This window comes from Cryptomeria japonica, chromosome 11 (genome assembly GCF_030272615.1).
Source record: "Cryptomeria japonica chromosome 11, Sugi_1.0, whole genome shotgun sequence".
Taxonomy (NCBI): domain Eukaryota; kingdom Viridiplantae; phylum Streptophyta; class Pinopsida; order Cupressales; family Cupressaceae; genus Cryptomeria; species Cryptomeria japonica.
In genome coordinates this window covers 681261913-681274799 of record NC_081415.1, presented here as the reverse complement: position 1 = coordinate 681274799, position 12887 = coordinate 681261913, and the positions used below count along the sequence as shown (strand labels likewise).

The 12887-nt window shown below is 38.0% G+C and overlaps 1 protein-coding gene across 4 annotated transcripts in view; it reads left to right on the top strand.

Annotated features, from left to right (window-relative positions):
• The window catches only part of LOC131038107 (GDP-mannose transporter GONST1), a 181203-nt gene that overhangs the window by 14864 nt on the left and 153452 nt on the right, over positions 1–12887 (top strand). For 2 of the 4 annotated variants that reach the window (XM_057970416.2, XM_057970417.2), the window contains 3 exons: positions 9318–9512; positions 10440–10671; positions 10910–11049. In XM_057970416.2, coding sequence (XP_057826399.2) covers positions 9318–9512; positions 10440–10671; positions 10910–11049 — 567 coding nt within the window. The remainder of the gene's footprint in view (positions 1–9317; positions 9513–10439; positions 10672–10909; positions 11050–12887) is intronic. The other 2 variants (XM_057970419.2, XM_057970418.2) reach the window with 2 other exon arrangements.

The following is a 12887-nucleotide window of genomic DNA, read 5'->3' as shown; positions in this document are numbered from 1 at the left end:
TATTACATAAGCGAACTTTAAAGGGAAATGATAACTTAAATCAGAAGATCAAAGACCATGTTACCAGCCATGAAGTATGAAGAATGAATTCTGATTTTCAGAAAAACCAGCAGTTGTAGGATCACCAAAATGCTCAGAACTCCCTTGTGACACCTCCAAATGAGCTCAAGTAGAATGCAAATGAAGTATGAGAGCTGGGCGACCAAGATAGGATAGGAAACTCGCAACCAAACAGGGTCATAGCAAGGGCACACATTCCAATGCTGAAATGGGCTAGGGCGATCAGCAACAAGTTCTATTTGAAACCATAAATCAATCTCTCCACCAAAATCCACCAAAGTATGAGCAAATAGGCGCCCAAAGCATATGAGAAATTTGAGCCCGTACCCACAAAAATCAGATAACAACTCCAACCAGGATGAATGGAAACATACTTCAGGTGTAGGGTTTGTTTTGCACCAGAAAGAACCCACCAATCTTCTTTGAAAACCACTGGAAATATCTGTATGAAATTCCTTAGACAGCTAGGAGTTGTCTTTCAAACTCGAAACTGTGATAAAGCTAGGAGGGCACGCAACCCTGAAGCTAAGATTGTACAAACATTTCGGCTACACTTCATTATCAAATTCTAGTATAACTGAATGAAGGAGAAGAGGGTCTTTTTTATAGACTTGAGACCCCAAAAATTCAAACTTATTTTCCCTCCAACTTGGGCGCCACACGTAAATAAAAAATAACTCTATTGAATTACCATGTAACCCCCACCTTTGGCATCAAATTTGAGTTACCCCTTCATGCCAAGTTTGGACGCCAAAAACATGAATTATTTAATTTCTGCAATAAGGTTAATGAAATATTCGCCCAAAAAGCCTTATGAAAGAAATTAAATAAATAACCTTAATCATCTTAAAATTCCAGAGAAATAAAAAGAACTGAATTGCTGGAAAAGAACCACTAGACTGCCAAAAATAGGATTACGAAAAATAGCACTGACTAAATTAGCATACTGCTAAAAATAGTAAGTGGTTCCAAACTTCAATAGAACACATTCTAAGCAATTGTCTTGACTTACTAAAAATAGTAAGTGTAGAAATCATCTCTGATGAATGTCAAACCATGCTGGAGCTCTCAAAAACCTCTGGAAAACCCTATAAAACAAACAACAATCACAGTTTACCTAAGTTACTGGTTCGGGTTCGGGTTCGGATTCAGGTTCAGGTTCGGGTTCGGGTACGGATTCGTGGGTTCGGCAATTTTTTTTTTTACTTGGGTATGGGTACGGGTTTGTCCGTACATATATACATATATTAATTATAAATTTATATATATACATATATATTATATATATCCATACAAAAATAAAATATACAATGTGACTTTCCATACATAAATCATAAATCCATAATTGCCAATGCCAATAAATATCCATATATCGCAAATGTTATCAGCAAACTAATAACTAAAGTCTAATATCATATTCATAATTTGCAAAAAAGATAATATTCAAGTTTCAAGTTTCAACTGATTCAAGTTTCAAAATGCGAATATGTCATGACACAATAAAAATTCAAATTACAAGCCATCTATGGGATTTAAATTCCATATTCATCTTCATCTGAACCATCCAACCCAAGCCCAAGGTCATCAAGTGGTTCAAATGCAACATCAATTGAACCACTATCGAATGGAATGTCACACCCACTAGCCAAGTCTCTCTCAAGTTCCATAGCTGCCTCGTCTATAGAGACTTGGGCAAGTTGTGCAACTGTAGCATCTAAATCAGCACACTCAGGGGCTAGATCCCAATTCCTTGTTGCACCCACATTATATTCAAGGTCCTTATGTGACAACAAACGAAGGTTGGAGTGTACGTAGACCAAATCCTCAGCTCTCTTTGCACCCAAACGATTACGTTTGACTGAGTGGATGAAGGAGTATGTACTCCAATTCCACTCAGTTGAAGAAGAACTTGCAACCTGTTAAAAGTTAAAACATTATTAGAAATTTATAAATTATAAAATAAAAATATGATAGCATCAAATGGAATTGGAAAACTATAAAAAAAAAAAAGATACATACTTGGGAGAGAAGTTTAATTGCAAGAGGCTGCAAGTAAACGGAGCCTTGACCATGTACATACCACCACTCATCAGCATCCATCCCATATGTAGCATTGAGAGCTACAACATCATGATTTTTTGTGGAGACAAATTGGCCAAACTCCTTCATGACAACATTTCTTGTCTCCTCATCTTGATATATCTTTTTAAAGGCAGCTCTATAGCCAGAAGCAACCTCTGCATCTCTATATGGTGGTACCCTCCTTGGTGTTGCAAGCATCTCTACACTATAAAATTTTGGTGTCAAAGCAAATTCTAAGAGATGTAAGGGATTGGTCATCTTGTTCCAACGGTGAACAATAATATTCTGCGCAACCTTGAAAAATGTTTCCGTTGGGTTATTTACTTTTCTTTTTATTACTTCTCTTATTTTCTCCACCATGCAATTCATGCCATCATAAATCTCACCCAAACATGGGCGATCAGTATCAACATACCTAATCATGCTCATGATGGGCTCAGTGAAATTCAAAACATATTCCACAATATCCCACCATTTCTCATCGAGGATCAATGCTCTTACTTCTAGAGCTCTTTCTGTCTGGGCTTGCTTCCATACACTCCACAATCCGTTGATGACCATAGAACTTTAAGGCCTCTCGCACCTTCACAAGTCATCTTAAGACGAGTGTGTGAGATGCAAATCGTGTTTCAGCTACCTAACATGACATAAAAAAATACACAACATATATCAATTATAAAAAATTAAAAAATAAAATTAAAAATTTAAATTAGTAATTACCTTCAACTCCAACTTGGAGAAGGTCCTAAAAATGGCTTGTGACATATGATGATTAGTCACAAACATTCGAATCTCCTTGCCCTCCTCGTACAGTTTTTTCACCCAATCAATTTGTGTGCCAATCTTTTGCATGATTAAATTGAGTGAGTGGACTGCACATGGTGTCCAAAAGATGTGACCGTATGTAGCCTCCACTATAGTCCCCGCTGCCCTACAATTTTTAGCATTGTCCGTTTGACTTGGACAATATTTTGAGGCCCCACCTTGTCAATGCATTCTATGAGGATATTGGCAATGAAACTTGCATCTTTCACTTGCCCCTCACAATCCACCGCTTTGAAAAACATTGCCCCTTTAGGGCACACTGCTATAACATTGATCAATGGCCTATTTATACAATCTTTCCATCCATCAGAAACGATGGTCAAACCTGTTTCCGGCCATGTATCTTTGATGACTTTCAACTGTGACTCTACGAATGCTTTCTCCTTTGCCAATAAGGTGGTTCTCACCTTTTCATACCCTGGACAAACATAATCAGAAGGTGTGTTGCAAAGGGTGTGTACCATGCCCCGAACGTAAGGTGATCTAACAAGGTTGAAAGGAAGCCCATTGCCATAAATGCAACGCCCAATGCTCTGATCTGCAATCTCTCTCATTTCATTTTTGAAGGTAGTATCCAATGGGCCTCTTTTCCACGAAGCCACAACATTTTGATTCTCTAGTGGAGCAACTGGTGGTTTTGGCATGAAAGGATGCGATCCGGCTCGTCTTGTGGAGCCAATACTACTCGAAGGCCTCGTAGTCTTCGAGCTTGACAGGACAAGAGGACGATCAGTCTTTGCTTTGCCACTTCTCCTATCAGCTTCCTCTTGTTCTCTAATATATTCCAAAACTAGAGCTTTTGGCAGCCCCTTGCCATTTGATCCCTTACAAAATTTTATTCCACGCCCAGGGATGAAACAAAGGTGGCCTTTCACTCGATAGTATGAGCTGGTATACTCAGTGCCACAATGGTTACACTTCCAAACAAAACCCCCACCACCAGACACTTGCCTGATCATTGTTGCATAATGCCAAAGTGGTGAATCTTGATCAATTTTAAAGGCGTTATTTTCAGTTCGGGCATGGGCAATTGAACTAGAGCTTGCACTTGCACTTCCAATTTCAGCCATTATGTATGATTATATGAATAATGCACCTAAAATAAAAAGAGAAAACACAACATTATTGAAAAAAATTGATAAAATTTCGGCATTATAACCCCATACTATGCATACAAAGTGTAAAAAAGTATACAAAACTTATTTAAAATTTTTTAGAAAAATTAAAAAATTTGAAAAAAACTTAAAAAAATTCTTGAAAACTTGTAAAAAATTCAGATTCACTCACCTTTGATGGCTAAATCTTCCTTCTCCAGTGATTCCTATGCCTTTTATGCGTGTCTCACATCTTCATAGTCTCTACCTTCGAAGAAAAATGCAAAAACTAAGAAACCCGACTTTAGAGAAAAAATCTTCAAAAATGCAAATAGAATGAGTTGAACGAATGTTTTGATGCATGAAATGCATCATAAAGGGGCGAATTAGGGTTTAATTATTAATTAATTATTTTTTAAAGTACTTTTTTTATTGGTTTTTATTGTTTTTTGACCCGTGGGCCCCGTTTTTGGGAATCCACAGGCCTGGGTTCACCCGGGTCTTCCTGGGTTCGACCTAGGTTCCACCCGGGTCCTTCCCAGGTGGTCGGGTTCCCTGTGGGTCCTGCTTCGTGCTCAGTCTTGGTCCGGCCCGGGTTCGACCTGGGTTCCACCCGGGTCCTTTCCAGGTGGTCGGGTTCCTGTGGGTTCTGCGTTGTAGAACCCACAGGGAACCCAGCCACCTGGGAAGGATTCGGGTGGAACCCAGGCAACGCAGAACCCACAGGGAACCCAGCCACCTGGGAAGGACCCGGGTGGAACCCAGGTCGAACCCGGGCCGGACCAGGACCGAGCAAGAACCAGGACCCGGACCCAAGCCAAAACCCAAAGAACCGGTAACTTAGCAATTTACTAAAAATAGAAAATTCAGAATAGAACCCACAGGGAACCTGACCACCTGGAAAGGACCCGGGTGGAACCTTGGTCCGGCTCGGGTTCGACCTGGGTTCCACCCGAGTCCTTTCCAGGTGGTCGGATTCCCTGTGGGTTCTGCGTTGTAGAACCCACAGGGAACCCAGCCACCTGGGAAGGATCCGGGTGGAACCTAGGCAACGCAGAACCCACAGGGAACCCAGCCACCTGGGAAGGACCCGGGTGGAACCCAGGTCGAACCCGGGCCGGACCAGGACCGAGCACGAACCAGGACCCGGACCCAAGCCAAAACCCAAAGAACCGGTAACTTAGCAATTTACTAAAAATAGAAAATTCAGAAATCTTCTCTGATTGGAATGCATGTTATACCATCCTGAAGCTTATGAAAAACCCATAAAGAATCTAGAGAGCAAACAACCATTGCAATCTACTAAAAATAGTAAATTCAGAAATCTTCTTTGATTGGAATGCATGTTATACCATTTCGAAGCTCATTAAAAATCCAAAAGGAATCTAGAGAGCAAACTGCAAAACTCCTGCAAACACCCCTCCAAAAACCATCTTGAAGACAAAAACCCTAATTTAGTCTCTGATTAGCCTACGGGTTTCCAAAATAGGCTAAGACGCCATCCATCAGTCTAGAACTGAGAAGGGGACATTACACGTATGTTGAAGAATCGTTTGTGACAACTTTCACAACGTTTTGTATGCCCACATCTAAAACAACATCCTCCAATATCAAGCTCAAAGATTTTGTGGTCTTATTTTGTTGGAGGCATTAATTGACTTCAAAAAAATCAACTCACCACTAATAAATTGATGAGTGTGTGGGTTCCTTCCATCCATTCACCCATTTGAAAGAATTGTGCGATCTATCACGATTGATTTTGCATCTATAATAGCATGTTGGAGTAACTTGGCATTTAGCTTTTTGGAGAGGCGCCTTGTACCCTTTGTTTGCAACTAGCAACGTTGTCACAAAATACTCCCAATATGGATTCCTTGCCACGTTGAAGGGAAGTTTGTTGTAATACCAAAAAAATGTGCATGCCTTTTCGCTTCTTTAAGTGGCTCCGTGTTCCACCTTATAGCTTTTGTTGAAGGTTGTGCTCTATGTATGTTCTTATGCACCAAAAACTCCTATGATTAAGCTCTACTAGAGTTAGATGAGGTGGATGTGCCATGTATGTGTGGACAATGAGTACAACTCACAATGCCTTTTGTATCTACATTGGTTTTTGTTGCCAAAATAGAAGCAATGTCTACATCTATGGCAGCTTGTACCTTGGCTCTCTTCAATTTCTTTTCATCTAGGGATGCAAGAAATGCTATCATCTCTCATTTCACCGTTTTTGGGGCCATTACACACAACTTGGAATCATGATTAGGAATGTGTGAAAGATGGCATTGATGCAAGAAAAGAAAAAATCGCACAAGTTTACAGGCAATGGATCGAAGGATCTTTTCAAGCACTATAAGACTTGTGAAACAATCTGGATAGCAAATGGAAATGATGATAAAACAACTTGGCTATGATCTGACATGATCTGACAGTCATATTTAATTTCATTACTGTGGTAGACCAGATCTGACATGATCTGATGCATGTCAGATCTGTCTGCTTTTACAGCCACAATAGGTAGAAGTGGTGTTAATAATTTATATAGTAGGTAATTACCAAATATATTGGTAATATAATTTTATATATATATATATATATATATTCAAATTAGAATAAGGATAATAGATTTATATATGATAATGATGTTAGCAAGATTTATATTGGCTTGATATATATATATATATACTTGATTATATTTTCTTAGATTATCTATATATGCGTGTCTTATCTCATAATCAATCAAAGGAATGAATGGAGGAAGTATGTTAGGGAATTGCAGTTTACCGGTTCTCCCAAGCTAAGTAGGCCACCCCAAGGGATGGAATTATCATAGTGGGACGTTCCTGCCTCTTGTGGGCCAAGAGGTGAGTTGTCATAGTGGGACGATGTGTGCTCTTGGGCTTAGCTGGGTTGAGCAGTTTACAGGCACCCTCTCAAAGCTTTCCTACCAAACTAAGCTCTGATTGGTTATAGGTAGAAAGACATGTTTATCATTCTTTGCAATATATGTACTATTAATCCATCTATTTATTCGTCAATTCGTAAGTTTATTTAATGAATAGATTAAGTCACTCTCATAATTTGAAAAAATGATAAACTATATTATGGAATTACTAATTTAGGATGAAATTCAGGTAATCCCTAGTTGGGGACATTACAAAGCCGACTATTTTGCTGCCAACTTTCTAGTTGGTAGAGGCAAATATACAAGGAAGAGAAGTTCTTAGAGTCCTGATGGGACATGGGACATGGGACAAAAGATAATCATTGGAAGTCAAGTATTTGTACTAAATTTTGTTGTCATCTCATTATGAAAGAAATCATGTGATGCATTGTTAGCTTAGGGATAGTTGGTAGTAGCCATAGTCAAAGACAATTGGAAATATACTCTCCATTGAAAAATAGAGGCTAGAAATATATAATTGCTCGAAAGAATGAGGAAGTGAGTGAAGAGGCAACTTCCTGATTTTTCTTTGATTTCAACTTGAAAGAAGAGTGGATAGAGAAGCATGGGGCCCTATGGAGTTGAATGATGAAGGAATCTTGGAATTGCAATCATGTTTTAAAGATGAAACGAGCTCCCTCAGTTGCTTGTTCCATTGGTAAATGGAGGACTTTGAAGTGTTTCTACCAAATTGCAATTTTATTTAAGCCATGAAGGTTCATGAAGATGAACAAGTACTGTGAGATGACAAGAGGCAAATGAAGGAGCTATTTAAAGATTAGGAAACTTGGGAGATTGAATCAAAACATTTGAATTGTTCAAGTGTGGCCAATGATGTACATGGTTTGAAGTCAAGAAGTTTTTGTCAATGGTAGGAAGCTATTTGTATGTTTGATTTTCCTGGCCCAATAGAACCATTAGAAATAAATCCAATCGGTGATGGTATGTGCAAAAATGCTAAAATTATTAAAAGTTTTGATCTCAAGCCAATTAAGACATGTGGTAACAAATGTTACAACTTACAAGTGACCTTATCCATATTGCGTAAATCAACATCCATGGCAAATTGGCAAATTCAGAAATAGTAATAGAAGACAAATTAATGAGTTTGAAAAAAGAAACATAAGACAAAATAATGATGTTAGAAATGCAATATGGGATTTACACAGATAACATAAAATAATGTGGGGAGAGGTTCTATGCAATGGATAAAAATGGATAAAGTTAAAAATTTAAGTATTAGATTTCCTAATCCCTACGTTGTATGGTATGATTAATTTTTATATGATATGTTGCAAAAGTCATCGCAATACAATTCCATTTTCTGTTGAATGTTGAGCAAGTCTCGAGGAAAAATAAGAATATTTTCTGCCTGACTAATTTGTGAACTCTTAAGATCTATGCTTGTAGAATTTTCAAAACCAGGATTTACTATTATGCTACTTGTTCATAATTAAATGATAGTTGTTTATTAATTGTTGATTCTATTATGCTACTCATAAAACGAAGTGCTGCAACATAGCACTATATTTGCACAGGGAAAACCCCAATGTGGGTTAAAAAACCCAGTTTGTTGAGACAATTGCTCTTTAACTAAAGTACATTATTTATGAAGAAGGATGATACAACTAATCATTGTTCCCCTTAATGGTGGAGAATGGTACAACACATGATTGTCCTCTCTTGCTAGCTTGGAGAAGGCACAACACACAATCGTCGTCTTTGGCTTCTCCCCTGCAATCCAGGCTCACATTCCATATAAAATTTTAAAGAAGAATTGAAGAGACATAACCTTTCATTTCCTCATCCTTTTGAATTCCCATGTACTAGTCTTCAAAATTCTTCAAGAAGTCTTACAATAATAGGAAACTTCAAAATGTTGGTTCATTGGGTATTCCATAATTAGAAGTTGTATTTGGTGTGGATGAAACTGTAATTGTGTGGAGATCTACGCAATTATGTTAGCATCCAATGTACTTTTCCTTTGATATCAGACATGTTGGACCAGACTGCAAAATGGGTTGCTTTGAGAGAAAACAATCAAGTCATTGGATCGATATTATTTGATATAGAGTGGACATTAATACAGATACAAAAAAATCTAGCAAAAAGGTGTATATATATTTCTCAATTGTCAGAATGCTTAAAATCCTCCCTTTGGAGGTGTCACTTTTTTGAAGTATACCATAAATAATAAAGTCTCTTTATACTCTCAGAGTCATGTAGTTTTATTCTGGATGTTCATGTTTGTTGTGTGCTTTGAATTATATTTTGTCATGTTGGCTTTTTATGTTTTCTTGAAATCCCTGTGCTTTTAGGGCCATGCCTTTACATGTCTCATTAAATGCAATGGAAAGTCGCACAGTTGATAGAGCTGCATTGGAGGACTTCAGTAAAATAGATGTAAATGGAGAATCAAATGAAGTAATGAACAATTTTCCTAATGCAGCATTGAGTCAGGCACCGAGTATCCATAGTCTGACAGGTGGTGGGAGAAGAGTTCTAAGTAGCAGGTAAAATAGCCATTTTAACATCTTGGTACTCTTTTTAAATGTGAATTTTTAGAAATTATAAATGAATTTGGTATGCTTAGGGTTTTAATTTTGGCTTGGTTTATTTGAATTCCAATCCTAAAATTTCAAATGCTTGTTAATGTTCGAGGACCAAAATAATTTCTACCATGTAATTGGCTGTCTTCATTATGTTGCTTTGTTAGTTCTTTGTTGTTTTCCTAGCTTTTCCTTTCCTCATGATGTGAAACATATCGTTATAATGGAACAATCGTTAAATTTAGAATCTAAGATATCTTTTGTTACATTTAAGAATAAATGGTTAGTTGTCTTATGCTAGAATTCCTTAGCTACCTTTTGAGATTAACGTGAGCCACTTGAGTGTGTTTCTAGACCTTGTAGATGTTGCAAAAATACTGGGTGATAAATAAATAAATACCAGGAAATTCTCATCAATGCATTTAGCTTTAAAATCTCATGGAATAGGACATGAATGGTCATGCAATACTTATCATTAGTTAGTCTTTCAAAATGTCATATTTTGACATTTACTCCAATTGTTTAATAGTAGTGGAGGTTATTGCTGTTAATTATGGTGTTTATGCTCTTATCTTTTATTTTGAGAAACTAGTATTGTAGAGTTAGCATGCAATATTTTCCTACTGAAGACCTAGGGAAATACGATGATTAATCTTAAGATGCACGTTTGCTACAATCGGAATTCCTATTTCCTTTGCCTTTGTCTTCTCCCTTATATCTCACTTGTTACAAATTATGTTTAGATGGGAACATTATGTAATCTGGTGCAGAAGTACTCTAGCTTAAAACTTCTTGTACCTTAGAGTTCTTTTGATTTTAGATACCATTTATTGATTCACATTTATTTTTATAAATTATGTGTGTGTTGTTGAAGTTTTGCATACTTTGCAGATCATTGTCCGTAACAAGGCCTTTGGTGAATGATAACAATGATTTAGAAGATGGTAGTGTGGAGAAAGATGTTGAGAAAACTGTGCGGGAGCATGGGTTTATTAAATTACGGAATCAAGCCCTGTTGTCCGGGATAGCATATTGCCTCTCATCATGTGGCATGATTTTGATTAATAAAGCAGTTCTATCTAGTTATAGTTTTGATGCTGGAATTTCACTAATGTTCTATCAGGTATCAATACAATGCTTCATCCACAATATTTCAGAACATCTTGACTTTGATGATGATATATAAGAAATTTGTGTCTTTCTATGAGAGAGAGATAGAGAGTTACATTAATGTTCTCAATTGCTCAAGTTATAATAGAATGAGGCTACTGCCCCTCAAAGCAAGATTAACCAGAATGCATTGCATTAATATTTGATCAATTTGAGCATCATCTTTTTAACAAGTTTTTGTTTATATGCAGAATCTTGTTGGTGTGACAATTGTTGTTGTACTGAGCCTCTTTGGCATCATAACAACAGAACCACTTACTTGGAAACTTGTTAAAGTTTGGCTTCCTGTCAATATTATATTTGTTGGGATGCTTATTACAAGCATTTTTAGGTATGTAAACTTCTTTAATATTGCAAGGACACGTGTTTTACGAAAATGATTCAGCATTTAAGGTGATTTCACTTTGAAAGTGTGTGTGACATTCTGCTTCAATAACCTGATTTTGATTTTGGCTTATATAAGTGCAATTGATACTAGGAAGGAGACATTCTGCTGTAATTATTAAAGATATGTCAAAAATCTATTCCATTTCGATTGTTGCCTTCCATTTTTGGAAGTTTTCATTGTAGAAACTGAGTTTGATGTACTTAAGCTTTTCACTATATTTCAGTTTTAATATATGTAGTTCAAATCTGCATCGCCAGCATGGAATCTTGCAATGGCTGGAATAAAAAAGCTTCTAATTAGGTTGATTATATTTTGTTGTATTTCATTCCAGTTTGAAGGAATTGATATGAATTTTGGTTCAGAGACTTGCTAATGAAGTACCATATTTTTCTAGTCCTTTATGCATGTTCTGTCATGGTTGTACTAATAGTGATGACACACTTATCTGTTATTTGCATCCAAATTATGTTGGCGGCATATTGTATGTACGGGAATAATAAGTGATTAAGTAATTAGGAAGTACTTTGTTTAGTGATGTAACCGAGGGTAGGTAGTTACGGGTGCGATGGTTGTCCCTCGCACCCCCTCGGTACCTTTATATACCATGTGATGTAACTTGCCATTATTACGATTATGAATGGAATGGTATCTTTTCTGTTGGCTACTAATCAATATACATTGTGTAAACTTACTATGTTAGGACTGCGTTTCTGAAATCTATGGCATTACTGTTCTTTGTTATGTATACTGTCTGTGCATGCATTAAACTGTTCGCCTAGAGGGCAAACATCTGGCGCTGTTGCCGAGTTAAACCTTTGAATGACGAGAGTATACTACATGGCACAACGATAATGGGCCAACTATTGAATGAAGGGACGAGCAGCCCTAAGGAAGAACTTGAAGAATTGTTTGAAGGGGAAAGGGCATTGACAATAGACTTTAGGTGCATACTGCAAGTGTCCATTGAAACCCATGTACGAAGGGAGGTAGCACGAGAAGACGTTCTTGAGAGTGCTGTGTGGACTTCCCTCAAAGTGAGCCCCGCGGTGAACCAGTTGATGAACAACCTGCCCAACCTATTGGCACAAGCTTTCCTTGCCCTTTAAAATCGCTGAGAGGAAACATATCGTGAGAACCGGCAGCGACAAATCTTATAGCAGTTCGAAGAGGAGGTAGTGCAAGGAGGAAGAACGTGACGAAAGCCGCCGACAAACCTTCAATCCCACGGAACAAAGGAATTGATGACCATGATGCTGAATAAGGACAGAAACACTGTGCAGAAGGGACAAGAAGAAGACAGGCACGAGGCAACAACGAGGGCACTAAGGTTGGAGCAACAAGCCGAACGTCAGAGATGGCTGAAGAAGATTGCTGAAGAAGGAAGCGGGAATGGCAATGATGGCTTGAGTGGCGAGGACCAAGTTTCTGTGTTAATAGAAACCACTAGGAAGTGGTTGGGGGACCTTTCCCTCACGTTGGAGGAGATTGGCGATGGGAGTACGATAGAGCCATACACGCCATTTAGAGGTGACGAGACCAGGAGAGAAAAGGAGATCGAGACCGAGAACAGAGTAGTGGGAGATATCGGTGCGATTGAAGGTGTCGGGAGGACACAAGGGCATGATAGTAGAAGCAATCTGTTCAGTTCAGGCTCATCACACCTTGGTAGTCAGAGTACCCTGGTGGGACCCAACGTGCCAAATCTCAGCGGATTAGTTTTTGGAGGACTAGTTTTTGGAGGGTCGAGTTCTTGAGGGCAGGCTGGGCCACGACCAAGGAGC